The 27,581-nt window shown below is 43.0% G+C and overlaps 1 protein-coding gene across 6 annotated transcripts in view; it reads right to left on the bottom strand.

Annotated features, from left to right (window-relative positions):
- afdna (afadin, adherens junction formation factor a) overlaps positions 1–27,581 on the bottom strand; it is a 243,077-nt gene that overhangs the window by 90,999 nt on the left and 124,497 nt on the right. For 3 of the 6 annotated variants that reach the window (XM_041212058.1, XM_041212056.1, XM_041212051.1), the window contains exons 12-16: positions 24,678–24,793; positions 14,575–14,636; positions 13,709–13,914; positions 1,890–1,910; positions 1,371–1,516 (exon numbers count right to left, since the gene is read on the bottom strand). In XM_041212058.1, the coding sequence (XP_041067992.1) occupies positions 1,371–1,516; positions 1,890–1,910; positions 13,709–13,914; positions 14,575–14,636; positions 24,678–24,793 (551 nt within the window). The remainder of the gene's footprint in view (positions 1–1,370; positions 1,517–1,889; positions 1,911–13,708; positions 13,915–14,574; positions 14,637–24,677; positions 24,794–27,581) is intronic. The other 3 variants (XM_041212059.1, XM_041212057.1, XM_041212055.1) reach the window with 1 other exon arrangement.

Consider the following 27,581-nt stretch of genomic DNA (forward strand, 5'->3'; position numbering starts at 1 on the left):
AATATGTTGGAAGAAAATCCAAGAAAGCACTTTTCTATGTGTTGGATTACCACTAAATTTGTAACAATTCCTTGAAAGCTTTAAATGCCACACTGCAACATGGCAGGATCAATTATAGAAACAATTAAGAAAACAATTTTTAGTAAGGCTTAAGAATACCAAATTTGGCCAGAAACGTCATTCAAAAACATTTTAGGTTGAGCAGAAAGCATGAGTGCTTTCCGGGTTTTAATTGAAATGTAATGGTGAGTGTTGTTAGCTAGCTATATGCTGCTAACCTTTCTCCTCCTTCCCTGTACAGCTGAGCCACTCATGTTGCTATGGTCATGGCGCTAGCTGCATCCCCCAGAGGGACCCACTCCCCATCAACATTCAGAACTCATGGGTCTCCTGAGCTACCTGCCATTTTCTGTTCTTTTTCTTCTTGTATTATTTTTATTTGAACATATCTTCTGTAACACATTATTTTGCAGATTTAAAATCCAAAAATCTAAAAATTACAAAAGGTCCAAAAAGTACACCATCAAATGAAGCAAACTGCCTCAAAACATCCATAAAAATACTACGTCAGTGGATCCCATTAAAACATAGTTCATTAGAGTATTTATCTGCAATTCCATACATTAGTATAACAACTGGTAAAGTCATCTGGAATCTGACAGTAATCTTGATCAATGTATGAACATTAAATAATATATTTTTCTTTGGCTAACACATAACCATAAAAAGCAACACTAAACTGTTATCTAATTGCACGCTACAAATATATCCTTTATTAAGAAAGCAGAGCAATACTCAGATTAGGTTAATCTAGAAGGAAATTTCAAGGTAGTGGAAACATCAAGTCAATTTAAAAAAAGAGAACTTGCGCACCCAATTATTTAGTAAACCATTTCATACCAACATTCAAATTGTTTGGTTCCAGTTCTAAAACTTACAGTAATACTGAGTATTTGCATGTGTTTATGACAATCTCCTCCTCCCCACTCCCTAACATGGTGATGAGGACAATATATAAAAGCAATCCATGGTTCTGATACACTATTTTGACAAAAGTACCACAATGTGGCTTGTGAGGAAAGTGAATTTCTTTCATGGATTTTTAGTAAGTTTTAAGGGTCAGGTTGTTAGCAATTTTCTAATATAAACTGTATTCAAGGAGGATTGCATGGACTGGACTGGGAGTGAAGGTAGAAAATAGAATAGAAAACCATTGCTATTTAATCTACTTTCTGCGAAGGTGTGGGCTGGGGGGTTATTGATGGAGAAAGTCACAAAATAGAAAATGCCAATTCAGTATTTGCCTTTAGTGAAAGGGTAAAATAGTTGATAAGACATGAGTAAAACCGTTAGTGTTTTAATTTCCATACTTGAAAGCCATTTGCACCAAATGAGCCAAAACATCCTGTGCATCGAGAGTGATCCGACTCAGATCTCTGTCCTGTTTGATGAAGTTGAGAAGTTCTGATGCATTTGCCATCCAGAAGGCAAGTGCACCTGCAATATTCTTCTGTTTCTGTAATGATCAAAATAATGTCATTCTTGAAGACTTTTCTGTTCTACATGATGATCAGTCTTAAATGCAACCCCTGACCGCATGAGCCAGGCTAGGCAATGTTAAACAAGGCTGACAAAAGAACAGGGCCACAGACATCAAGCAAGAGAACTTGGGCTGAATCTGTACATCACCACAGAAAAGTGCATTAAGCAGATAAAATGAAATGCCAACGTAGTTGTGCAGTCAAGTTTTAGTGCTGCATGTTCCAATTGCTAAATGAGTGTTATGTACCATTCAGTCCAGCCACTGGATTTGTTGTTTCTGATATGGAGAAGCATGAGAAACTGAGCTAAGCTGACTGCTGGGAACAATTCCCAGCAACATGTCCTACCTGTTCATACTGTGCTATATCCTGCAGAAAAGGGAAGAGGAATCAGGCAAAATAGAGAAAAAAAATAACAGTCACGATGTACACAAATAATGATTAATACAATGCAAAACATTGCATAAAATTAAATTTAATTATGAAACAACACAGACAGCAACTTAAAACACAAACCATTTGAATTGCAATGATCTGGAAACGAGCTTTCATAATTTGCATATTAAGTTGTCATTTTGCAGTGAGGTAGTTCTCCCAATCTAAGGGGATTGGTGGTACAGAAAGGAAAGATGCAATCACTTCCACTACTTTCCAAGTTGAAAGCAAATATTTGAATTTTAGCTTTTAATGTAAAAATACATTCATTTTGGTATTAGATTTATAGATGTACAAAAATACAATTGTCCATTTTTAATGTCTAGAGTAGTTTATTTTGCATCAAATGTCTAATAACGTATTAGTGATTCACACATTGATAAAACAACCTGACAAAATCATTTGGAAAGCTGAAATAAAACATTGTGAACATAGAATGCCAAAAAGTCTATATGCATAAAGTTCATCAAAAAAATCAGTGATTAATAAGGAATTGCAAGACATCAATGCCAAAGTCTAGTGGAGAAATAAAAACAGAAAATGCTGGAAAAACTCAGCAGATCTGACAGCACCCATAGAGAGAGAAGTTTCTCTTCCTCTCCACAAATGCTGTCAGACCTGCTCAGTTTCTCCAGCATTTTCTGTTTTTATTTCAGAGTTTCAGCATTTGCAGTATTTTGCTTTTATCTAGTGAAGAAATGTTGTATTACTGCAATTCCATGAAAACAGCCAAACAGATTGTTAAAAACGGAAATAAAAGTTGTGAATGTTTCATGTCAAAGGCTAACCAGTTACTTTTCCCACAAATTAAATCCTTGTAGAAGTAGAGATGTGACTCTCAAGATGCTACAATTCAAGTTGCTTAAAACTGATATGTGCATACACAGGTTTACCTATCCATAAAAAGCTGTCAGGTTTATATGATGTCCCTTGTAGTCAGACAAATCAGACTAGTTGCAGAGGCAGAAAGTAAGCTTTGCTTTATAATCACTCTCAACTCTGCACAAACAGTCCTGTTCTGATGTACTTGTTTCCTCCAGAGGAATGGTTCTCAAACTGTGGGTTGTGACCAGATCTGGGGTTGCAGAAAGAGCGATTGGGGTCCAACCTGGATAAGCAGACTGTCTAACTGTCCATTTCACAGTTTGATTCACTTTTCCTTTAAGCCCATTTTAAAACTCCTATTTGTTAATTTGTGTCTTGCCAGAGTTTAGAAACTCCAACACTTGCCAAATTTGCAGACTGTAAGTGGAACACTTTCATAACCCCTGCTGACCTGTTCCCACTGGACCCAGAGTATGAACTCCTGGAGCTATGCAACTGGTTGCACTAGAACTCTCCCAAGTTGATGTTCCTCACTGTCTCTCCGAAGTAGATTGTTTGTGACCCTGTTTCTCCATCTTGTGCCTTTTCTTTCGAACCCACCCTGAATGTTTAATTTGATAAGTATTTTTCCCTGTAAGTCAGTTTTCTAGGAGTATTGCATTGACTGAAAGGATCATGAGGATCGCTGCTGCTGTTTAATTATCCATGTTGAAACGGTAAGGTTATTTCATTGTTCATGGATCATCCCTTTAAACAATGTGAGTAACAATATCTTGACTTAACAACAAGATGAAAAAAACTATTTGACCTCATCTTCACCAACCTGCCTGCCGCAGATGCACCTGTCCATGACAGTACTGGGGTGAGTGACCACCGCACAGTCTTTGTGGAGACTTCACATTCAGGATACCCTCTATCGTGCTAAATGGGATAGATTTTGAACAAATATAGCAACTTAACACTGGACAACCATGAGACACTGTGGACCATCAGCAGCAGCAGCAGAACTGTACACGACAACAAACTGTAACCTCATGGCTCGGCATAACCCCACTCTACCATTACCATCAAGCCAGGGGATCAACTATCATTCAATGAGGAGCGCAGGAGGGCATGCCAGGAGCACCACCAGGCATACCTAAAAATGAGGTGTCAACCTGGTGATGCTACCACATAGGACTACGTGCATGCCAAACAGAATATGCAGTAAGTGATAGACAGAGCTAACTGGTTTCACAACCAACGAGTCAGATCTAAGCTCTGCAGTCCTGCCACATTGACTCATGAACGGTGGTGGACAATTAAACAACTCACTTGAGGAGTAGGCTCCACAAATATCCCCATCTTCAATGACGGGGCGGCATGGGGGGAGGGGGCATCCAGCACATCAGTCCGAAAGATATGGCTGAAGCATTTGCAGCAATCTTCAACCAGAAGTTCCAAGTGGATAATCCACCTCGGCATCCTCCGGAGGTGCCCAGCATCACAGATGCCTGCCTTCAGGCAATTTGATTCACTCCACGGGTGGAATTTTCCGAGCCCACTGGCAGCGGGCGTGATAGGTGGCGTGCGTGGAAATTCTGGCGGGACCCACTTCACAACGGTGTGAAGGCAGATTGCTATCTTCAACTCAGCCCGCTGATGGCAGGCCGCGTTTCCCAACATCGGTCGGTGGGGAGCTAATTGTAATATATTAGCATATAATTAAAAGGCCATCCCACCAGGCTCTTGGAACCCCGTCGTATCGTCTGTCATTCACAACAGCACGCAGGTGACATGCACTTGGTGGCCTTCACTTTGGAGGAACTGAGGTGTGAGCAGCAGCGTTCTTCACAGCTTACCCATTGTTTACAGGCCTCAGGGGCACCAGGGGAGGGGAGTAACTGATGCCTCGTCCCCTCAGGGGAACACTGAGGGATGGGGGGTGCTCGGGGCAAGTGCTGGCCAGCCTTGGAGGCGATTGCTGAGGCAGGGAGGGGGAGGGGGGTGTTGGGGTTTCTAGGGGCAAGTGCTGGCTAGTCTCGGAGGCGGCTGCTGAGAGGGGGTGGGGTCAAGTGCTGCCCTACATCCCATGCACAGGCAATCGAGGTGGCGGGCAGGGTAAGCGAGGGAAGTGGCCAAACATTAGGGACACTTGTATAAACTGACTATACCTCTGCAACTAAGACAGATCTGGCACAGCCACAGTGATATGATTGGGGTCAGGCTCCCAGCCTGCCCACCCATGCAAGCATCATGGAGGCACCATAGGGCCAAGCGCTCTCTCCCTTACCCATACCCATGCCTTGCACCACCCCCCCCGCCCCAGGCACAGACTTCAAGTCCGCCACCGCTTTATTGGATTACGGAACAGTTAGACTGCACATGTTGTACAATCTCCTCGCCAACACTGGCCATGTAGCAGTCCCTGCTGGAGGCGCTCACAGTCCCTTGCAATCTCAGCATCCTGGTTTGGACCAGTGATCCCCATGTCGCAAGTTGACAGGGTAGCGATGCAGCGCACTCATCTCTGGCCATCCGAGGGGTGACCAGCACTCTCCGGAAGGGGGCGGTCACACAGGGCCAGGAAAGGTGCTAAGTACAGCCATGATAACCATGTCTCTCTCTCTCTTTCATGCTGCAGGCGGACCAGGCCAGGATCATGGATCCTGGTGACCTAGTTATATGCCTGATGGCCTACTGAGACCATAGAAGATGGGGGAAAGAGCGACTGAGGCACCTGGCTGTGTAAAGGCAGGAACAGCAACCTCATGAAGAAGGGACAGCAGGGGCTCTCTCTCACACTGCCCAGGAGTGACAGTGAGCCATGGCTAGTCACCGCCAAGCAATGCCCAGGGTCTATAGAAACCGCCTGCCATTCCTGCAGAACAGGAATCAGTGAGAACCAGTGTCACTGATGGCTGCACATGTCTAGGGACCTGGTGGCTCATATCTGCCACTTACTGCAGGACTTAGGCCAAGGGGACATGGAGGGCATCCACTGCCAGTGGCTGTGAAAGTGACCATGGTGCTCAATTTCTATGCCAGTGGCTCCTTTCAGGGATTCACAGGGTCCCTCTGTGAAATTTCACAATCCTCCACCCACAAAATCATCCATGAGGACACTGATGCCAACTTCTCCATGGCACACAACTTTGTGCATTTCACCCAGGTCCGGGCCAGCCAGGGTGCAGGGGCCATTGGATTTGCCCTGGTCTCGGGATTCCCACAGCTGCAGGGTGCGATTGATTGAACTCATGTGGCGCTCAGGTCTCCATTGCTAGACTCAGTGGACTTCATCAACCACAAGGGCTTCCACTCACTGAACGTGCAGCTGGTATGCGACCACCAGAAATGTATCCTGCAGGTATGTGCATGGTTTCTAGTGAGTGTACACGACACCTACATCCTGAGTCGCTCGTAGATCCCTGCAGTCTTCCAGGGTCCACAGAGGCTGCAGGGTTGGCTCCTTGGGGGCAAGGACTCCCGCAGAGGCCATGGCTGATGCCACCAATGCGGTGGCCTCAGACTGCAGCACAGTGGCACTATAATGAGGCTCATGCAGCAGCTCGCAACTTGGTGGAGCAGACCATTGGGATACTGAAGATGCGGCTCCGGTATCTGGATTGGCCTGGTGGAGCCCTGCAATACAGTCAGCAGAGGGCGTCTGCTGTGCCCTTTACAACCTGACGCTTGCAATGGGGTGAGGAGCTGGCTGAGGAAGAGATGGAGGAGTTGCACATCTCCTCCGGAGGACGCCGACGGGGATGAGGGTGAGGGAGTCCTCGGTGACGATGACAACGGGGATGAGGCTCTCGCTCTGGCTAGACGAGGTAGACACACTCAGAGGCCCTCATAGCTGCCAAATTTGTGGAGGATGATGACAACATGCAGTAAGGTGTCCCCGTAGATTCTCACATTGCAGTTGTAAACGTTTGACTGTGAGAATGCTCCTGTCATGGAGATGAAGTGGAGGCCCGAATAGTCACTCGATCGCAGGAGGATGATGACAACATGCAGTGAGGATCTTCACGTAGCCTCTGAGAATGTCTAACTCCTGTCTGGCCGAGGGCAGCTTGCATGCGCTCCATGATCAAGGCCAGCTCAGAGACACAGCCATGAAACTTTAGATGCATCTGATGTTCTGTTCGTCTTCAGCACCTCAGCCCTTCAGGAGCTGGTGCACAGCATCACTGATTGCAGATGCTGGTGTAATGGGGGCCAGCCCCACCTTGAAGGTGCTGAGAGCACAGAGAAAGTATGAAGAAACTCTCTGGTGCCTGCCCATTACATTCTGGCAGCAATGACCAGCACTGCCGAGGTGCAGGCATCAGTAATGTTTCCAGGGAGTGTGAGGCTGGACCATCACTGTGGTCTGAAGGCTGCACAGAGCACAGGGAAGAGGCCCTGTACTGAGACACCTACCTTTTATCTTGTGCAGAAGGTTTCACATCTGGTGACAAGAATGCTGCTCATCAGAACAAGGAGCCACAGGCAGGGTGACATTCTTAGGAGTTAATTGACTATAGTGAGCAGTAGGTACAAGTGATCAACATATGTGGCCAGGCTGTGCAACTACTTTTAGCTAACTTTCCTAAACCTGCCTCTACGTCCTGGTGCTTCCCGGCCATCTACAGCAGAGGTGGAGGCAGCCTGCTGGCTGTGATGTTATGTCTGTGATAACTTTGGCAGGCATCCTCTGGAGGGCTGAGACGTGGAGGGCCCTAGCCTGCATTTGGGGTCCTGCTGCGTGGCAGTGGCACCCTCCTCGGCTTGTGAAGCTGGGTCTGTGGAGGTCACAGGAAGAGGGGAGTCAGATGGGCCGGTCACTCCCAGAGTCACCTGGGTGGGTGGCCCCGGAACATGTACCTGCTGATACTTCTCCCTAGGGTGCCCAAGGGCCCCTGGCTGACTCCGTGAGCAGAAGCTGGAGTGAGATCGAGCTGCCCAGCACCCCTCTCGTGTACTCACTTGGAGGCCAACTATGGCATCAGTGATAGAGTTGAGCTCACGCAGCAGTGCAGGAGTGTCGTCCCGGACGAAGGTCTCCATGGCGGCCGCCATCCTGCCAGTGTTGACCACGGCGCATTGCAATGCCGGCACTAACACCTCAGCCTGAGGACAGACGGACTCCTCCATCGCACCTTGCAGCGAACATCTCTTCCTGTCGTTCCCTAGCTTGCCTTTGCAGCTCCAGCAACTGTCACATGACCAAGTCAAGCGGCTCATCATCTGATTCAGACTCAGCAATGTTCTTGCCTCCAGCAATCCTCCGAGGACTTCCCAGGTCCTTGCCTTCGCCTGCTGTGGATCAGAAAGTGCGATGTGCTCACCAGATTGTGATCTCAAGGCTAAATCTAGGTCCCACCAAGGAGTGTCTCTCTGCGCTGGTGGAGGATGTGTGTCAGTGCTGTGACGGGACTTCAGAGAGGGTGCCTTCAGGTTCCTCTTCAGAGGTTTCTTCAGTGCTTGATGACTGTAGGTCCTGGGTCATGGACTCTGTCGGCTGTTTGGCAGATGTGCCTGCAAAAGCAAGGGGAGATACTTAGTGCATGGGAGTGGCCTGTGAAAGAGGACACATCACTCATGGTATAGTTGTCTGATGGATGTTGCACTGCTGGATCCTCACTTGGTAGAGCAGCGCTGACCTCACCGTCAGCACAGGACCGGTCCCAGTCATTGCCGGCCAACTGGATGACTGTGTTTTCAAATTCTGTCAGAACGTTGACTTCCGGCATACCCCCACCTGTCTGTTGTGAGCCAGTTTGTCCCGCATGGATAGGGATGGGGAGAGTGTATCAGGACGCCTGACAGGCCAGATGATAAGTATGCCTGGCCTGTGTGGGTGATGAGTGGTCCCGTGGATGGAATGAGGACAATGGTGGTGTGTCTAAAAGAGTGAATGGTGATGTCCCTTGCACTGGCAGTGAGTGAGGGCCCTGTGGATATACGATGGGTTTGTCAGTGTGAGTGTTGGGAGTGATGAAAAGTGACTTACCCTGGTGGAACGGAGGAGGTCGTTCATCCTTTTGTGGCACTTGGTGGCAGTCCTCCTCTGCAGAGCGTTCGCACTGACCACCACCGCCCAAGCCAGGTTGGTGACATTGCTACCCATCCTGCAGCCAGAGCGGGGGTACAGCAAATCCCATCAGGCCTCCAAAGCATCCAGCAGTCGCTTGAGGGGCCCGTCATTGAAGTTGGGGGAGGGAATGGGGGGGGTGGGGGGTGGTGGTGGCTGCAGTCTTTTTGCCTTTGCTGGCCATGTCTCCCAGGCAGCAGTGGTGAGCTGGCAGCAATGAGTGCTTTGCTGATGGCTGCCTTTTAAAGATGGCAGCCGGCGTGAAGCAACAGTGGGGTGATGGCAAGCCGGTGAACGAAAGCCCGCTCGCCATGGAAACGGTGTGTTTCCCAGGAATGCATAAATAATGAGGTGGCTTGGGAAGATAGAGTGTGAAAGCCTGCCATTTTCATCAGCGGGCAGGACTCCATTTTGCCCGCACGCTACCACAGTTCTGGGAAAATTCCACCCCATGTGATATCAAGAAACGGCTGAAAGCACCGGATACTGCATAGGCTTTGGGCCCTGACAATAGTACTGAAGATTTGAGCTCCAGAACCTGCCACTGCCCTAGCCAAGCTGTTCCAGTGCAGCTACAACACTGGCATCTATCAGTAAGGTGGAAAATGGCCCAGGTATGTCTTGAACATGAAAAGCAGGACAACTTGGCCCATTACTGCCCTTTAAGTCTACTCTCAATCATCATAAAAGTGATGGAAGGGGTCATCAACAGTGCTATCAAGCAGCACTTGCTTAGCAATAACCTTCTCGCTGTCGCTCAACCTGGGTTCTGCCAGGACAACTCAGCTCCTGATCTCATTACAGTCTTGGTTCAAACATGGTCAAAAGAGCTCAACTCCAGAGGTGAGGCGAGTGTGACTGCTCTTGACATCAAAGCAGCATTTGGCTGAGTGTAACATCAAGGTGCCCGAGCAAAACTGGAGTCAATGGGAATCAGGGGGAAACCTCTCCCTGGCTGGAGTCACACCTAGCACAAAGGAAGATGGCTGTGGTTTTCAGAGGTCAATATCTCAGTTCCAGGACATCAATGCAAGAGTTCCTCGGGGTAGTGTCTTGGGCCCAAACATCTGTTGAGAAATTACCATCTCCAACAAGAGAGAATCTAACCAATGCCCCTTAACATTCAATGGTATTACCATCGCGAATCCCCCACTATCAATATCCTGGGGGTTACCATTGACCAGAAACTGAACTGGACTAGCCATATAAAACTGTGGCTACAAGAGCAGGTCAGAAGCTAGGAATCCTGTGGCGAGTAACCCACCTCCTGACTCCCCAAAGCCTGTCCACCATCTACAAGGCACAGTCAGGAGTGTGATGGGATACTGTCCACTTGCCTGGATGAGTGCAACTCCAAAAACACAAGAGGTTTGACACCATCCAGGACAAAACAGTCTGCTTAATTGGCACCCCATCCACAAACATTCACTCGCTCCACCACTGATGCACTGTGGCAGCAGTGTTTACCTTCTACAAGATGCACTGCAGGAACTCACCACGGCTCCTCAGACAGCACCTTCCAAACCCACGACCACTACCATCTAGAAGGATAAGGGCGGCAGATACATGGGAACACCACCACCTGCAAGTTCCCCTCCAAACCACTCACCGCACTGACTTGGAAATATATCACCGTTCCTTCACTGTCACTGGGTCCAAATCCTGGAACTCCCTATCAGCGCTGTGGGTGTATCAACACCACATGCACTGCAGCGGTTCAAGGCAGCAACTTGCCACCACCTTTCTCAAGGGCAATTAGGGATGGGCAATAAATGCTGCCCTAGCCAGTGATGCCCATATCCCATGAATGAATTACAAAACTTAAATTTAGCAATTGTTGCATTTTTGGAAGATCAACTCAATACACTGAGAAACAGAAAACACAGGCAGAATTAACATACTAATATTGAAAAGACATACAGAAAGCAATAAAACTTTCTTCAGTATAGATCACTGGCTGTACAATTTGAATCCCACGCAGAAAGCAGAAGACGGAATTATTTTGGAGACGATTTGGAATCTTGAGTTGGCCAATAGGAAAAGAGAGAAGTGCAAATCTGTTTTGAGATACATACACACAGACAGTGTTACACAAACAGAGTGAGAGAGAAAGAGAGACAGACAGTGAGAGAGAGTGAGAAAGAGAGAGAGACAGTAAAACTGAAATACAGAGAGATACAACTTCTCAACAATCAGTCAACCACCCAACTCTTCCTCTGGGTCAGGCTAATTTTTTGACACATCAAAATGGGTTCACAATGGGAAAAAGTTTGGGAAGTTTCTCTGCTTTAGAGAAACAACACTGAACTGAGACTTTGTGCCCTAGAAAGTCCTGATTCAATACATTTTTTCTTTATTCTTTCATGGGATGTGGATGTCACTGGCAAGACCAGCATTTGTTGCCCATCACTAATTGCCCTTGAACTGAGTGACTCATTCAGCCATTTCAGAAGGCAGTTAAGAGTCAAACACATTGCCATGGGTTTGGAGTCACATGTAGGCCAGACCAAGTAAGGACAGCAGATTTCGTTCTCTAAAGGGCATTAGTCAACCAGATGGGTTTTTATGACAATCAATCAATGATAGTTTCATGGTCACCATTACTGAGACTAGCTTTCAATATCAGATTTATTAATTAATTGAATCTAAATTTCACTAGCTGGTGTGGTGGGATTTGAATCTGTGTCCTCTGAACATTGGCCTGGACCGCTCGATTACTAGTCTAGTGATATTACCACTACGGTACTGTCTAACCATTTGAACAAGAGCCAAGGAGAATAAAAACAATGTACACCATAAAAGAAGCAAAGATATTGTAATGCTAAGTAGCAAGAGCTACAGCAAACACTACTAATTTAGAGGTAGTGCTAGATAAATCAAAGAACAACAGAAGCTGGTTACATCTATTTTGGATGTTTGCTATTTATTCAGCACAAAATCCTAGGTAAGTGAGTATTACTTCAATCCCATGGGTCGAGTTAATACAAAACTGAATACATTTTTTATAATGGGCATGTGAAAAATTGTATCCACAAAGGATTATGTAGAATATACAGCACAGAAATAGGTCATTTGACCCAACCAGTCCATGTGGTGTTTCTGGTCCACTTGAGCCTCCTGCCACCTTTCCTCATCTAAACCTGTCACCATGACCATTTATTCCCTTCTCCCTCATATGCTTGTCCAACTTCCCCGTAAATACATCCGTATTATTCGCTTCAACCTCTCTCCCGGTAATGAGTTTCACATTACCCAAAGAGTTCTGAGAAAGAAGTTTCTTCTGAATTTTCTATTGGTTTGCTTGGTGATTATCTTATATTGATGTAATACCACAAGAGAAAACATTTTCTCACCCAACTCTTAACAAAACCTTTCAACTTGTAAAGACCTCCATTAGGTCACCCCTGAACCATTCTATTTAAAAAGAGACACTCAGTCTGTCGATTCTTCCCTGATTTGTCCATACACAGATTTCTGGTATCATCCTTGCACTCTCTCCAGTGCCTCTATATCCTGTTAATATTGTAACTCGAACACTCTCAGTACCTTAAGTGTGGTCTAACCAAGGCTTCATGCAGGTCGAATATAACTTCCTTACCTTGTCAATTCTAGCCCTCTAGAAATAAAGCCTAGTGCTTGGTTTGTTTTTTTCATGGCTTTGCTAACCCGTGGCAATCTTTTAGTGCTTGGTATATTTGTATTCTGAGATCCCTTTGTGCCTCTACCTCACCTAGACCTGCATCCTCCAAGTAATAAGTGACCTCTATTCTTCCTACTAAAATGTAGTAACTCATTTACCTGTGCTGACCTCATTTGCCAATTATTTGCCTGTTCTGTCCCATGTCAATCAGGATATTGGCAGGAATTTGTTTACATTAGAAGCGTGTTATATAACATACAAAACATCTTAGCAGCTGTCTAAATTTGTGATGATGGAGAGAAGCCCTTCCCGTTAGTGGGATGATAAAGAACCCAAGGACACAGATTTGAGATAAAGAGCAAAAGATCCAGAGTGACATGAAGAAAAACTTTAAGCAGCACGTGGTTAGTATCTGGCGGATTTGTATACTTTTTAAACCAATGAGTAATTTAATTTCACATACAGAAAAGATACCAATTTTATATTTTTCATAAAAATCATTAATTACCACAAGCCCCATATAAAATTTAAATTTAAAGCTTAAATTTAGGACTTTGGAATTAAATTTGGTACTGCCATTTAGAACAAAACTGCTAGTTTACAAAAATGGCACACTAATGGCAGAATAGTGAAAGGTAGGGACAATACAGCAACTACTCGGTTTTAGATTCAGTCATAATGGTAGTAACAAGATAAAGAGGCAAGTGTACCAAAGCTTGTTTTTTTTCTAACACTGCCTACAAAAACATGAATGATTGTTTAAAGCACTGTTCTGATTTGTCTGACCTGTAACTAGGATTCTACTTGAAATTTGTCATTAAAAGGCATATTCCAATCTTCAATTTTGTCCCCCTGTGCATTCTGGTGCATCCAAGTATAGTACAAGGTAATACGTAAGCTATACTTTTCTTCCACTGCCACACTGAAAAGATTACAAGCCTGACTCAGATGATTTTTGTTGCCTTTTATGACAAATGTAGCAATTACTTCAACAATACTAACCAGTTCAGTTTTGCTTCAAATGATTTTGATGTCTCTAAGTCCTCCAACAAAGCAAGTTGTAAAGTCTTATGCCATTTTACTAGTTAAGCCACAGAAACTGTATTTTAAGGCAATAAATGTTAATAGTTTATCCTAATCAGTTCAAAAGATGATATATAAAACATAAATCTGAAAGCAATTTAAGCATCAGTGAATCACAAAACTCACCTGAATAACTCCTTCCATCATGCTAACCATCTTGTTAACTATTGCAATAACTTTATGAGTACGTTCAGAAGGGCTCATATCAGGTCGGTACTGGCTGGACAGGACATATCGGCATGTCATATACAGTACATATGTAGGAGACAGCTTGAAATGGACAGTAGAACTATTAGTATAGTTAACAACGGCAGATAGGAAGGCATCTTCAGCTGTAAAATAACACAAATGCTTAGTTACCAACTAAACTAATATAATGGCAGCCCACCAGAAAATATATTTTGTGACTAGTTTTTAATTTCAAGTTATTAGCTAAGTGCTTAAAAGAACAAACTTGCATTAATAAAGTCCGTTTAAAGTCTTCAGGATCTCTTAGGTGTTTCACAATTAATGAGGTATTTTGAAACACGGCAGCCAATGTGCACACAGCAAGGTCCTACAAACAGCAATTAAATAATCTTTTACATCCACTTGGCAGGGAAAACCAAACCTCAATTTAACATCTCATCTGAAAGACCTCCCACATTGTATCACTCCCTCAATACTATACTGCTAAGTGCCAGCCTATATTATGTGTTCAAACCTGAGTAGTGGGACTTGAACACATGACTCAGAGGTGAGTGTGCTACCAGCGAGCCAAGGCTGACGCTGTAAAAATACAACTGTTTAATACAACTGGACATAATACATGTTAATATTAAAAACAGGAACAAATACATTATTGAGAACACTTTGACTTTAGAATATCAGTGAGTATATTGTAAAACAAGAAGTTCATCTACTGGCTGAATATGTATTTGGGAATACATACCCTGGATATAATTATTTTTTCATCTATAACTTACAACATGTAAGTAGTTGTAGTCACTTACAGCTTTCGCGGAACTCTATAGTTGCTGGCAGAGTCAGCTCGTGACCTTGTACATCTTGTGGTCTGCAAAAAAAAGTGCATTTTCAACAAACCAAATAATGTATTTGTAGTTGATCCCACTGTTAACAGATGCTGACCTCTCCAATGGTAGTGCAGTTGTACATTTATATAGCATTTTAAGCCCAACATAGTGATAAATCAAAATTTTTGCAACACATATAATATTTAATTTCAATAAATATCTGGCCTAGAATGGTTTCAGCTTCCAGACCCACTGCAAGGTTTCTCTTCACAGCACTATAACATTCAACATTAAAACCAGACCCAGATTTGCTATGCTTTCATTGTATTGCCTTTTAAACTACACTGTACATCTGCTACAGATAACTACCTTTAAAAATGCAAAAACTGAGACATCAATTTATACAGGTATTTCAAGAAAAAACATTGCATCTATTATTGCTTTTCTTAAATGAAACATGGAACTTGAAAATGGAAAGAAAAATCTGCAAATATTGCAAATCTGAAATGAGACATTGAAAATAAGCAAGTTTATCTGGAAATAAAGGACAAGTTTTGGGCATAGACACTTCACTACTTCTTGAGGGTACGTGACCCAGCAAAAGGAAAACAGAGGGGAAGATGGGGTAAATAGTGGGGAGAGGAGAACAGGAATGCTGACTCCGGTCACAAAAGGCACTTCTGAAACAATAAAAGTACTCCCCTTTGACAACTGTACAATTAGCGAAAATCAGAAGGCTTGGTAAACAGAGGGCATAAGTTTAAGTTAACTGGTAAAAGATCTAGAAACAATTATGATGAGAAATTACTTTATGCAACAGTTACAATGATCTGGAATGCATTGCCTGAAAAGATAATAGAAGCAGATTCTGTAAAAAGGAATTGGATAAATATTTGAAGGGGAAACATTTGCATGGTAATGGAGATAAAGCAGGAGTGGTACTAATTGGATAGCTCTTTCATAGTCATCATACACATAATAGATTGAATGGCCTGCTTCTGTGCTATGTCATTCTACCATCTTATGTGGTTCAAATGCAAGTGATAAAAATACTCCTCAAAGAAATATTTAACAAGCTTTATCTTGAAAATTTTGAATTTGGATTTTAACTTTAAAATCTATAACAACTTGCATTTATACAGCACTTTTAAAGTAGTAAACTGTTCCAAGATGCTTCACAGGTATATAATCAGACATTACAAGGTTGTGAGCCATCAATTGGACATATACTTGACATATAAATATAAACTTACATATCCATAACCATGAAGCCAATATTTGGTAAATATCCCACTACGGAATCCACAAGAAATGCATCACATTAATTAAATTTCCATTTTAAGAATGACCAAGAAACCGATGGGTATAGTGGTTTATTATGCACAATCGCCTAGTGCAATTCTATATATACTGATAATTTTGCACAAACTGTATACATCTTGACACAACACTAAAGAAATTACCAAAGTATTTTTTAAAGCTCTGAGGGCAGAGCTAAAGGAAGAGAAAAGTGCAAGGATAAATAGCTCAAGAACCTCCAATACTTAGTGGAATTTGCTTGTTGTAATTACCGCTTGAAGTGATCTGCAGATATGGTGATCAAAATTCTGTTTTTGTATTGCCTGTATTAATCAATCAGCGCTGAAAATCCCATTCAGAGAGGAGTCTATAAACACCCTCTTGGGCAGCTGCAAACTAAAAACTGATACTCTATCTAGGGTATGGCTCAGTCACTTATCTTGCCAGTGAACAGCATCACTGAACAGCTGGATAATGTAGAGCTGTAGTTTGTGATAACCCAAATTAACTTTGAGCTTCCAGCACACAGAAAGGATAATGTTCTTAATTTTCACATTTATGCTCAACATTAAATTGGCTCCTGCTGTATCAATACATCAATTGCCAATTTAATTTATTTGCTAATTGAACAGCAATGGAAGTTTATATAACTGGCCAGAAAACTGTTAGTGAACATTTACATTGCTCAGAAAACAAAGTAGATGAAGGATTATAACAATTCTCTAGTCTTTGGTGGAAGAGTGGAGGAAATACAAACATACAAAATAAGAGCTGAAGTAGGTCATTCAATAAGGTCATGGCTGATCCGTTTGTGTTTCAAATTCCACATTCCCATCTACCCCCGATAACCTTTTGATTCCCTTGCCTAAGAACCTATCTACCTCTGCCTTACAAATATTCAATGATCCACCTCCACCGCCTCCTGAGGGGGAGAGTTCCAAAGTCGCGCAGAAAAGATTTCTCCTCATCTCTGTCCAGAAGGGTGACCCCCTAACTTTAAAACAGTGCCTCCTAGCTCAGGGCTCACCTACATGAGGAAACATCCTTTCCACATGCACCTTGTCAAGACCGTTCAGTATCTGAAATACTTAAATCAAGTCACCCCTCACTCTACAGTGGAAACAAGCCCAGTCCGTCCAACCTTTCCTCATAAGACAACCAACTCATTCCAGGTATCAATCTAGTAAATGTCCTCTGAGCCTCTTCCAATGCACTGACATCCTTCCTTAAATAAGCAGACCAAAACTGCACACAATATTCAAGTCTCACCAATGCCCTGTATAACTGAAGGATAACAATCTCACTGTTGTGTTCAATTCCTCTCGTAATAAAGGAGCGCATTCCATTAGCTTTCTTAATTCTTGCTGTACCTGCATCCTAACTTTTTGTGACTCATGCACTAGAACACCTAGATCCCTCTGCACCTCGGAATTCTGCAATCATTCTCCATTTAAGTAATACTGTGCTTTTTTATTCTTCCTGCCAAGGTGAACTTCACATTTTTCTACAGTATGCTCCATTTGCCAGATTTTTGCCCACTCATTCATCTATAATCTGTCTGCAACTCCTTATTTCCTCTTCACAACATACTTTCCTATCTATCTTTGCGTCATCTGCAAATTTAACTATCATGCCTTTGCTCCCCTCATCTAAATCATTGATATAATTTGTAAAAAGTTGAGGATCCAGTACAGACCTCTGCGGGAGTCCACTCGTCACATTCTGGCAATCAGAAAAAGACCCATTTATGCATACACTGTTTCCTTTCAGCCAGTCAATCTTCTATCCACGCTATGTTACCCCCAACACCATGAGTTTTATTTTCCACAATAATCTTTGATGTGGCACCTTATCAAATGGCTTCTGAAAATCAAAGTATAGTACATCTACAGGCTCCCCTTTATCCACAACACATGTTACTTCTTCAAAGAACTGCAATAAGTTGGTTAAACATGATTTACCTCCCTCAAAACCATGTTGACCCTTTCCGATTACCTTGAGTTTTTCCAACTGCCCAGTTATAACCTTCTTAATGATCGATTCTAAAACCTTCCCCACGACAGACATCAAGCAAACAGGCCTTTTGTTTCCTGTTTTCTGCCTCCCTCCTTCTTGAATAGAGGAGTTATTTGCTTTTATTGCTATTTTCCAGTCTGATGAAACCTTTCCAGAATCTAGCAAATTTTTGAAAATTAACACCAATGCATCAACTGCCTCATTAGCCACCTCTTTTAAGATGCTAGGATGAAGTCCATCAGGACTCAGAGACTTGTCAGCCCACAGCTCAATCAGTTTGCTCAGTACCGCTTCCCTAGTGACTGTAATTTCACTAAGATCCTCTCTCCCTTCCACCTCCTGATTTACAGATATTAATGGAATTTTTTTTGGTGAAGACAGAAGCAAAATATTTATTCATTTCATCTACCATTTCCTTATTATCTACTATTAAGTCCCCATTCTCACACTCTAGAGGGCCAACACGACTTACTCTTTTCCTTTTTAAATACCTGTAGAAACTCTTGCTATCCGTTTTTGCATTTCTAGCTAGCTTCCTCTCATACTTTCATTTTTTTCTCCATAATTTCTTTCTCCTGATTAACCTTGTAATCATTCTCTGCCGTTCTTTATACTCTTTGCACAGTTATATGCTTTTCTTTACCTTTAGTTAACCACGGATGGTGGGCCTTCCCCTTAGAATTTTTCTTTATAGTAGCAATATGCTTATTCTGAGTATTCAGAAATATTCCCTTAAGTGTCTGCCACTGCTTCTCTATTGATCTACCCTCTAGCCTAGTATCCCAGTTCACTTCAGCTAGCTCAGCTTTCATGCCCACATAGTTGCCCTCATTTGGTTTTTAAAATACTGGTCTCAGATTCACTCATCTCCCTCTCAAACTTGATATAAATTCAATCATATTGTGGTCACCGCTACCTAGACGTGCCTTTACTCCGAGGTCATTAATCCCGTCACATTACATAATCCCAAGACTAATTTAACCTGCTCTCTGGTTGGTCCCAGAATGTGTTGCTCTAAGAAATTATCTGGAAAACATTCTATGAACTCCTTGTCTAGACCACTACTGCCAATCTGATTTTTCCAGTTTATTTGTACATTAAAACTATCCATGATTATTGCCATCCCTTTACCACAAGCACCGGATATTTCTTCTTGTATACTTTGTCCTACATTGTGGTGACTGTTAGAGGGCCTGTAGACCACTCCCAACAGTGATTTCTTTCCCCTACTATTCATCTCCACCCAAACCAGTTTTACATCCTGATCTCCTGAACAAAGATCATCTCTAACTCCTGTACCAATGCAATACTTGATTAACAGCTCTACCCCTCCAGTTTACCTAGCTTCCTGTTCTTCTTGAATGTTATATACCCCTCAATATTCAGGGACCAATTATTGTCATCCTGCAGCCACGTCTTCGTAATGGCTATCAGATCATATTTATTTACTTCAAAGTGTGTTATCAATTCAATTACTTTATGAATGCTGCATGCATTCATATACAGAGCAATGAGTTTTGCCTTTTATCTTGTAACATCTAGCCTCAACTGTTGGTGCATTCTTAGGTTTTATTCTCTGTTCCTTCATGCCATTCTCTGACCCTCATTTCCTATACCCAAGCTTGATCCCTCATTCCCCTTGTTTAGTTTAAAGCGCTCGCTATTTCCCTAGTTATGTGGCTCGCTAGAACACTGGTCCCAGCATGATTCAGGTGTAGACCGTCCCAATGTACAGCCCCCAATTTCCCCATTACTGATGCCATTGCCCCACGAACTAGAACTCACTTCTTCCATACCAGTCTTTGAGCAACGCATTCATCTCTTCAATCTTATCTGTCCTATGGCAATTTGCATGTGGCTCAGGTAATAAACCAGACATAGTTACCTTTGAGGTCCTGCTTCTTAATTTGGTACTTAGCTCCTCATACTTACTATGCAGAGCCTCTTTCCTTGTCCTGCTAATGTTGTTGGTGTCTACATGGACCACAACAACTGGGTCCTCCCCACCCACTACAGGTTCCTCTCCAGCCCTGAGCAGATGTCCCAGACCCTGGCACCAGACAGGCAACACAGCCTTCTGGACTTTCACTCTTTGCTGCAGAAAGAAGTGTCAATCCCCCTCACTATACTATATTTGCAGACCTCACTTTCGTCTACACAGGTTGTGAGCACCTCAAACCTGTTTTGACAAGTGCAAAGTCTGAGGCTCCTGCACTACTGCCTACTCAGTCCCTTTACCTGCCTCACTCACGGTCACATCCTCCTCTCCCTCACAATTGACCAAAACAGATGACCCTATTTGAAGAGGGTGATTGTCTTCTGGAACAAGTGCCCAGGTATTTCTCCCTGTCCTTTATGTTGTGCAGTGTCTGCAGTTCGGCTTCCAGATTAATAATCCTGATCCAGAATTCCTCCAGCTGCTTACACTTTCTGCAAACATGTTTGTCCGGGATCGCCTTGATATCCAAAAGAACCCACATTCCACAGTTGAAACATAACACCTGTCCTGCCATTGTTATCTATCTTATCCACCCTTATATTCCCCCCGTGCATTGAATTCCCACGTGAACCTAATTTGCTACACACTCAGTCTCTGTTTCAGTCAGGCATAGTCTCCTTTCTCCTCACGCGCCCTTACTGATCGCCCGGTTTCAAAAGCCTGGCTCTTATATAGACCCTCCGATGAGTCACTAGCTAGTTTGGCTTTCTGCTATAGTAATTAACACCAATCGAACCAACTGCTTTCAACTGATTGACAGATAACTGTCACTATCAGGCAGGGTTTAACAAGCTAATCTAACTTACTTGAAGGCTGTTAGTTCTATGTTAGAGCTTGATTCTTAACCTATATTTAAACCTGAAAAAGACTTACCCGAATTTACATGAACCTTGCTCGTTACTCACTCGGTCTCCGTCTCAGTCAGACATAATCTCCTGTCTCCTCGCGTGTCCCTTATGTCCCTTACTACTACCTTTACACAAGATATGTCAGAAGATTGTCTTGAGTGATGTCGCGTGGTAATTCATTATCTATTCATAATTTATTAAAGTTATGTAACAAACATCAGCAGCAGCATCAAATTCAGGCTCAAAACTGGGGCTGTGGCACTGTTGTAAATGTTTCAATATATATTCAACATGGTGGAGAACTATGTTTGGTGATATAAGAAGATTGAAGCACACTCTGACCTCAAATCTGATTACGCCAATTGCTGGCAAGTACATGAACTAGTTAGAGAAAGGTCTTCAACATGCTTAAGGCCAAATGAGGAAGTACAGGGTACATAACAACTTAAAGTAAAGCTAGTACTGGAATTCAAGATTTACTTCCATCATTGGACAGCCTTTCATCCAAGGAATGAATTTAGTGAACCTTTATTGCCCCCTTTAAGGCATGTATATTTTTCAAGTAAGGAGAGCAAAACTGTATACAGTACTCCAGGTGTGGTCTCACCAAAGCTGTAAATAATTGAAGAAAGACTTCCCAACTCTTATACACCAACTACTTTCCAATGAAGGCTAACATATTATTTGCCTTTCTAATTTTTTGCTGTACTTACATGTTAACTTTCTGTGATTCACATACTTGGATTTGTGTCAGAACTTAACACTGCTAATAAATGGTGGATTTGGAAAGTGAAGTCACTTTCAAGAACAGCTAGTCAACAGTACTATGTGATCGTATAGTCCAAACAGAATTGAAATTCCTCGAAATTATGTTTGGTTGGAAGTCAATAGTACAAAGCAAGATCAACGACTCGAAGGGAAAATATTACGGGTAAAATGTGATGCCCAGTGAAGGCATGGGCCAAAAATTCCCCAATACAACAGATCTTGCAGCTGGAATACAAACCCTGTATCCAACATTCGACCATGTACTTCCAAAACTTGCTTTAGATTCCTGGGACACTGGGGTTGGTTCTTGGGAAGGTGGGGGTGATACAGGCCTGATGGGTTGCACCTGAACAGAACTGGGACCAATGCCCTGGAGGGTTTGAACTAACTTGGCAAGTGAAAGAGAACTAGGAATACAACATTAGAAAGATACACAAAGGATTGGGAGACACATATAGCACTAAAGAAGGAAATGGTAAGGTATGAGATCCGACCAGAATAAGAAGGAATGAAATAGGTCTAAATTAGGTTTTCAGTGCATATATTTAAACATACAAAGCATGGTAAATGAATTTGGTGAGCTGCATATGTAGATAACTACATGGGAATATTGCGATAACAGAGACCTGGCTGAAAAAGGATAGGACTGGGTACTAAATATTCCTGGATAGAAGGTGTTCAGGCAAGATATAGAAGGAAAAAACAGGAGGGGCGGCAGCATTAAGGAGAATATTACAGTGCTGGAGGGAGGGGATGTATTCAAGAGGCCAAGAACGTGATCTATTTGGCTAGAGCTAAGAAACAATTGAGCTATAATTACACTACTGGGTGTATACTATAGGCTACCAACTAGTAGGAAAGATGTAAAAGAGCAAATTTGCAGGGAAATTACAGATAAATACCAAGTCTATAGAGTAGTGATAATGGGGGACTTCAATCACGTTAATATAGGCTAGGACGGTAATATGTCAAGGGTATGGAGTTGGCGGGGATGAGAATTGTTTCTGAAGTCTGTTGAGGAACATTGCCATCCTCAGTTTGTTTCAGGCCCAATGAGGAAAGAGGCATTGCTGGAGAGAGCTCTGGAGAAAGAAGCGGGTCAAGTCGATCAAGTGCCAGTTGCGGAACATTTATGGAGGTGATCAGAATACAGGTTTTATGTTAGCTATGGAAAAGAATAAGGAACATTCCAGAGTAAAAATGCTTACTTGGTGGGGGCCAATTTCAGTTGGATGAGAACAGAACTGGCAAAGTGGAGAGAGTGGAGGGGGGTGGGGAGAGAGACGCACGTGTGTGAGAAAGGCTGGGGCGAGGGGTGGGGTGGGGTGGGGAAGGGCATGCGCACACGACAAAGGCCAGGGCGAGGATGGCCTGGGCGAGGGGGCCACACACAAGAAAGGCCAGGGCGAGGGGACGCACAAATGTGAGAAAGGCTGGGGCGAGGGTGCATGGGCGTGAGAAAGAGCGATAAGGGGGCGCACACGAGACCATGGCAGAGAAGGAAAGATAGAGATCGCAAGCCATTAAGAGCAAGCAGAAGAAGGGTGCTCATGACAGATGTCAGCTAGTTGAGTGACAGGAGGCAGAGCAATGGTGAAAAGTTGTTTCTCTGACTGGAGTAAAGTATACAGTGAGGTTTCCCAGGGGCCAATATGGGGACAACTGCTTTCATTGATACATAAATGTTGATCTAGACTTAGGTACACAAGGTCCAATTTCAAAATCTGAAGATGATTCAAAATTCAGAAGTATTGTGAACTGTGCAGAGGCTAATGGCGAACTTCAAAAGGACATTGACTGAATGATGGAATGGGGAGACATGGCAGACTGACACAGGTCAATGTGTACTTAAACATTTTGCAGGAAGAGCAAGGAGAGGCAAAATGAAATGAAGAGTAGGAACGGAAAGGCCTGGGGTATATATGCACAAATTGTTGAAGGTCAAGTTCAACAAGTGGTTAAAAAGGTACATGGATCATGGGCTTTATAAATTGAGAGAGTACAAAAGCAAGAAAGCTATGATGAGCCTTTATAAAACACTGGTTTGGCCTCAGCTTGGTGTGTCCAATTCTGGGCACCACACTTTAGGTTAGAGGTGTAATTTTGAATACCTCTTTCATATCTCTCAGCCTTCTCTGAAGAGAACAACCCCATCTTTCCCAATCTATCCACATAACTGAAGTCCCTTATACCTGGAACCCTTCTCAAAAACCTCATCCTTTAATGCCTTCACCTCTATCCTAGAGGGTGAGGGAGAGGTTTATCAGAAGGGTTCCAGGGGAAAGGGACTTCAGTTATGCAGATAGATTGAGAAAGATGGGGTTGTTCTCTTTGGAGGAGGCTGAGAGATTTGAAAGAGGTAGTCAAAATCACGAGGTATTTAAAAGATAGAATGGCTAGAGAAGAAATCTTTCCCTTGGCAGAAGTATCGAGAACCAGAGTACACAAATTTAAGGTGAATGCCTAAAGAATCAATGGTGACATGATGAAAATCTCTTTTTAAGCACAGTGAGTGGTTAGCATCTGGAATGCAATGCCTGAGTGTGTGGAGGCAGGTTCAATCATGGTTTTCAAACGGGAACTGGATAAGCATCTGAAGAGAAAAAAATTGCAGAGTTACAGGGAAATGGCAGGGGAATGGAGCGAATTGAGTTGCTCTTGCAGAGCGCCGGCATGGACTCAATGAGACAAATGGCCTCTTTCTGGGCTATAACTATTTAATGATTCAATTAAATACTGTAGGCAAATGATCAAATGATAGCACTGTTAAGATTCTATAACAATGCTGTTACATTTTGAGACTAGACTAATTCCTCTCCACGTTTTCACTCAAGCATGCCACAAGCAGTATCATTACATATTCTATGTCAGAAAGCAGACCTCATCCAAACTAGACAGATAATCCCAGTCAAATTGAAAAGTAATCTTCCATCAGTGCCAGATTTACTTCAATAGAGTACATTAACCATGACTATTTTGTGGATTTTCTAATTGTTCCAAACCAAATGGAGTGGTAGCAGAACCAATTTGCATAAGTATAAGAAATGTTTTCATAACCATGTGAGGCTGGATTTGCCCACTGGAAAATCTGCAAGATCTTAAAATATTGCTAATAAATAAACATAGTAATGATTGCAAAGGTTATGCCTTGCCTGATCTCTTGTTTGTAGTAGTCTTGTTGTTCCACTCTGATAATTGGCTTCACCACATTACGTTCACTCGAACTGGAACTTGAAGCAGTGTGTTCACTATCCAATCTATCTGAACTCTAAGAGAAAGAAGATATTTGTAATTCAGAATTTGGAGATAAAGCTTCACACTACTCCATGAGTGGCATCCCTAAACCTGTGAAAGAATTGCAACAAGGTTGTGTGTTCAGAATAACAACAAAGCAGACTCATTTTTTGCCTTAGGACCAGTACTTTCAAATTCAGTCAGAAAGCCCATCAACAGTTACTGATTTTGTACAGGAGGAGAGTAATTTCCAACTTAAATCTCTGAGCCTCCCATCCATTCTAAATCCCACATCACCACTCCTTCCACATAGTTCCAACACACTGCGAGACAAAGCAGTTGAGTTTTGCTTATGCAAAAACCGTAAAATATTAATATTATTATTAAAGTAAATTGGATGACAGTTTTCGGAATACGCACATGCACAGTTAAACACAGAAATCTGAAAGTTGCAATCAGTGTTACTCTGCTCCTCGACAGGCTGCACCGTAACAGTATCTCACTAACAGACTGAAAATTGAAATCAATTCAAGTGTGTGAAGTTATGGTGCTTACTGGCTAGTTATCCATTAAACATACCAGAAAAAGTTAGAGCTTGTGCATTCAGGAGTTGTGATTTTTTAACAGCACAATTCTCATTCCTTCAGAATTTAATTTATGGATTTTTTTAAGTTAGTTTCTCTCTCTTCTCAATTCCATCTTTCTTTTCTAATATATATTTTGTTTTCTGTATATGATTTAAACCTAATTTATAATTACTAGTTCATAATCAGTGAGAATTCTTTAATCTGATTGTTTAATGAGCCACACATTTTCTTGGTCTGCTTACAGATTTCTACAGATCTGCTATAAAGGGCACCTCACTGGATCAGACATCAGAGGAAATCTCCACCCAAAAGCCTTTAAAAAAAAAACTGTGGGCAGCTGCCAATGTAGCGATCAGTGAGCATTGCTCCTTCTTCACAAAGCTCGGACCCAATATCGTCACCACGCAAGGGAAGTCTCCCAAATATCATTTTAGAAATTTTCACTATTACATTGCCATCTTATGTTATCAACCCCCTACTTAGTACTTAAGGCCTCAGTCTGAATCACACTCATAGGTCAGAGGTTAGAGACAGCAATGAGGTTTTGAACAAAAGATGCAATTATGCTTTTACTTTTTTTATTCTTTCACGAGATGTGGGCATCACTGGCTAAGTCAGCATTTTTAACAGCTATCCCTAATTGTCCTCGTGAAGGTAGTGGTGAGCTGCCTTCTTGAATTTCTGCAGTCCATGTGGTGCAGGTACATCCACAGTGTTGTTGGGGAGGGATTTTGACCCAGCGACAATGAAGGAACGGCAATATAGTTCCAAGTCAGGATGGTGCGTTGCTTGGAGTGGAACTTGCAGGTGATGAAGCTCCCATGCATCTGCTGCTCATGTCCTTCTAGGTTGTAGAGATTGTGGATTTGGAAGGTGCTGTCAAAGGAGCCTTGGTGAGCTGCTCCAATGCATCTTGTAGATGGTACACACTGCTGCCACTGTGCGTCAGTGATGGATATGTCAATTCAACATTAACCATTTACAATTGAGACTTTGTTAGATACAAATAAGATGTCAGTAATGACTGTTGGAACAGCATCTTCACATGAACATTGAAGAGCAGCAGCCACATTTCTTTCAGAGATCACATACAATGTGATTTGACATAACTGATCCAAGGAAGAATTCCACAAAAAGATCCCTATCTTTCTCCCATTGTAAACAAGAACCTAGAGTATGTAATCTTTATATTGCACAGTATTAACACTTGGTAACAAAAACAAAAACCCCTGGAAAACTCAGCAGGTCTGGCAACATCTGTGGAAGAGGTGCAATCTAAGTTGGTTTGGGACACACACACACACACACACACACACACACACACACACACACACACACAAAAGATGTCACGGACAAACGGGTGTTGAAGGTGGTGATATTATCTAAAGGAATATGCTATTTAAGGGTAGAAAGCAGGACGAGCAAGGTACAGATAGCCCTGGTGGGGGTTGGGTGGGAGGAAGGGATCGAAATAGGCTAAAAGGTAGAGATAAAACAATGGATGGAAATACACTTAAAAATAGTGTAAGTAGTAGGAAAAGAAAAATCTATATAAATCATTGGAAAAAAGGAGGGGGAAAAATCGGAAAGGGGGTGGGAATGGAGGAAAGAGTTCATGATCTAAAATTGTTGAACTCAATATTCAGTCCGGAAGGCTGTAAAGCGCCTAGTCGGAAGATGAGGTGCTGTTCCTCCAGTTTGTGTTGAGTTTCACTGGAACAATGCAGCAAACCAAGGACGGACATGTGGGAATGAGAGCAGGGTGGATCATCTGTTCTGATGATGCCACTTTCAAAAACAGTTCCTCTGACATGTCCTCCTTCTTCCTTAACCGAGATTTTCCACCCACGGTGGTTGACAGGGCCCTCAACCTTGTCCGGCCCATCTCCTGAGCATCCGCCCTCACACCTTCTTCTCCCTCCCAGAAACATGATAGGGTCCCCCTTGTCCTCACTTATCACCCCACCAGCCTCTGCATTCAAAGGATCATCCTCCGCTATTTCCGCTAACTCCAGCATGATGCCACCACCAAACACACCTTCCCTTCGCCCCCCCCAGCAGCATTCCGCAGGGATCGTTCCCTCCGGGACACCCTGGTCCACTCCTCCATCACCCTGTACACCTCAACCCCCTCCTACGGCACCTTCACATGCAACCGCAGAAGGTGCAACACCTGCCCTTTTACTTCCCCTCTCCTCACTGTCCAAGGGCCCAAACACTCCTTTCAAGTGAAGC

Source organism: Carcharodon carcharias, chromosome 2, assembly GCF_017639515.1.
Source record: "Carcharodon carcharias isolate sCarCar2 chromosome 2, sCarCar2.pri, whole genome shotgun sequence".
In the NCBI taxonomy this organism is placed as follows: Eukaryota; Metazoa; Chordata; class Chondrichthyes; order Lamniformes; family Lamnidae; genus Carcharodon; species Carcharodon carcharias.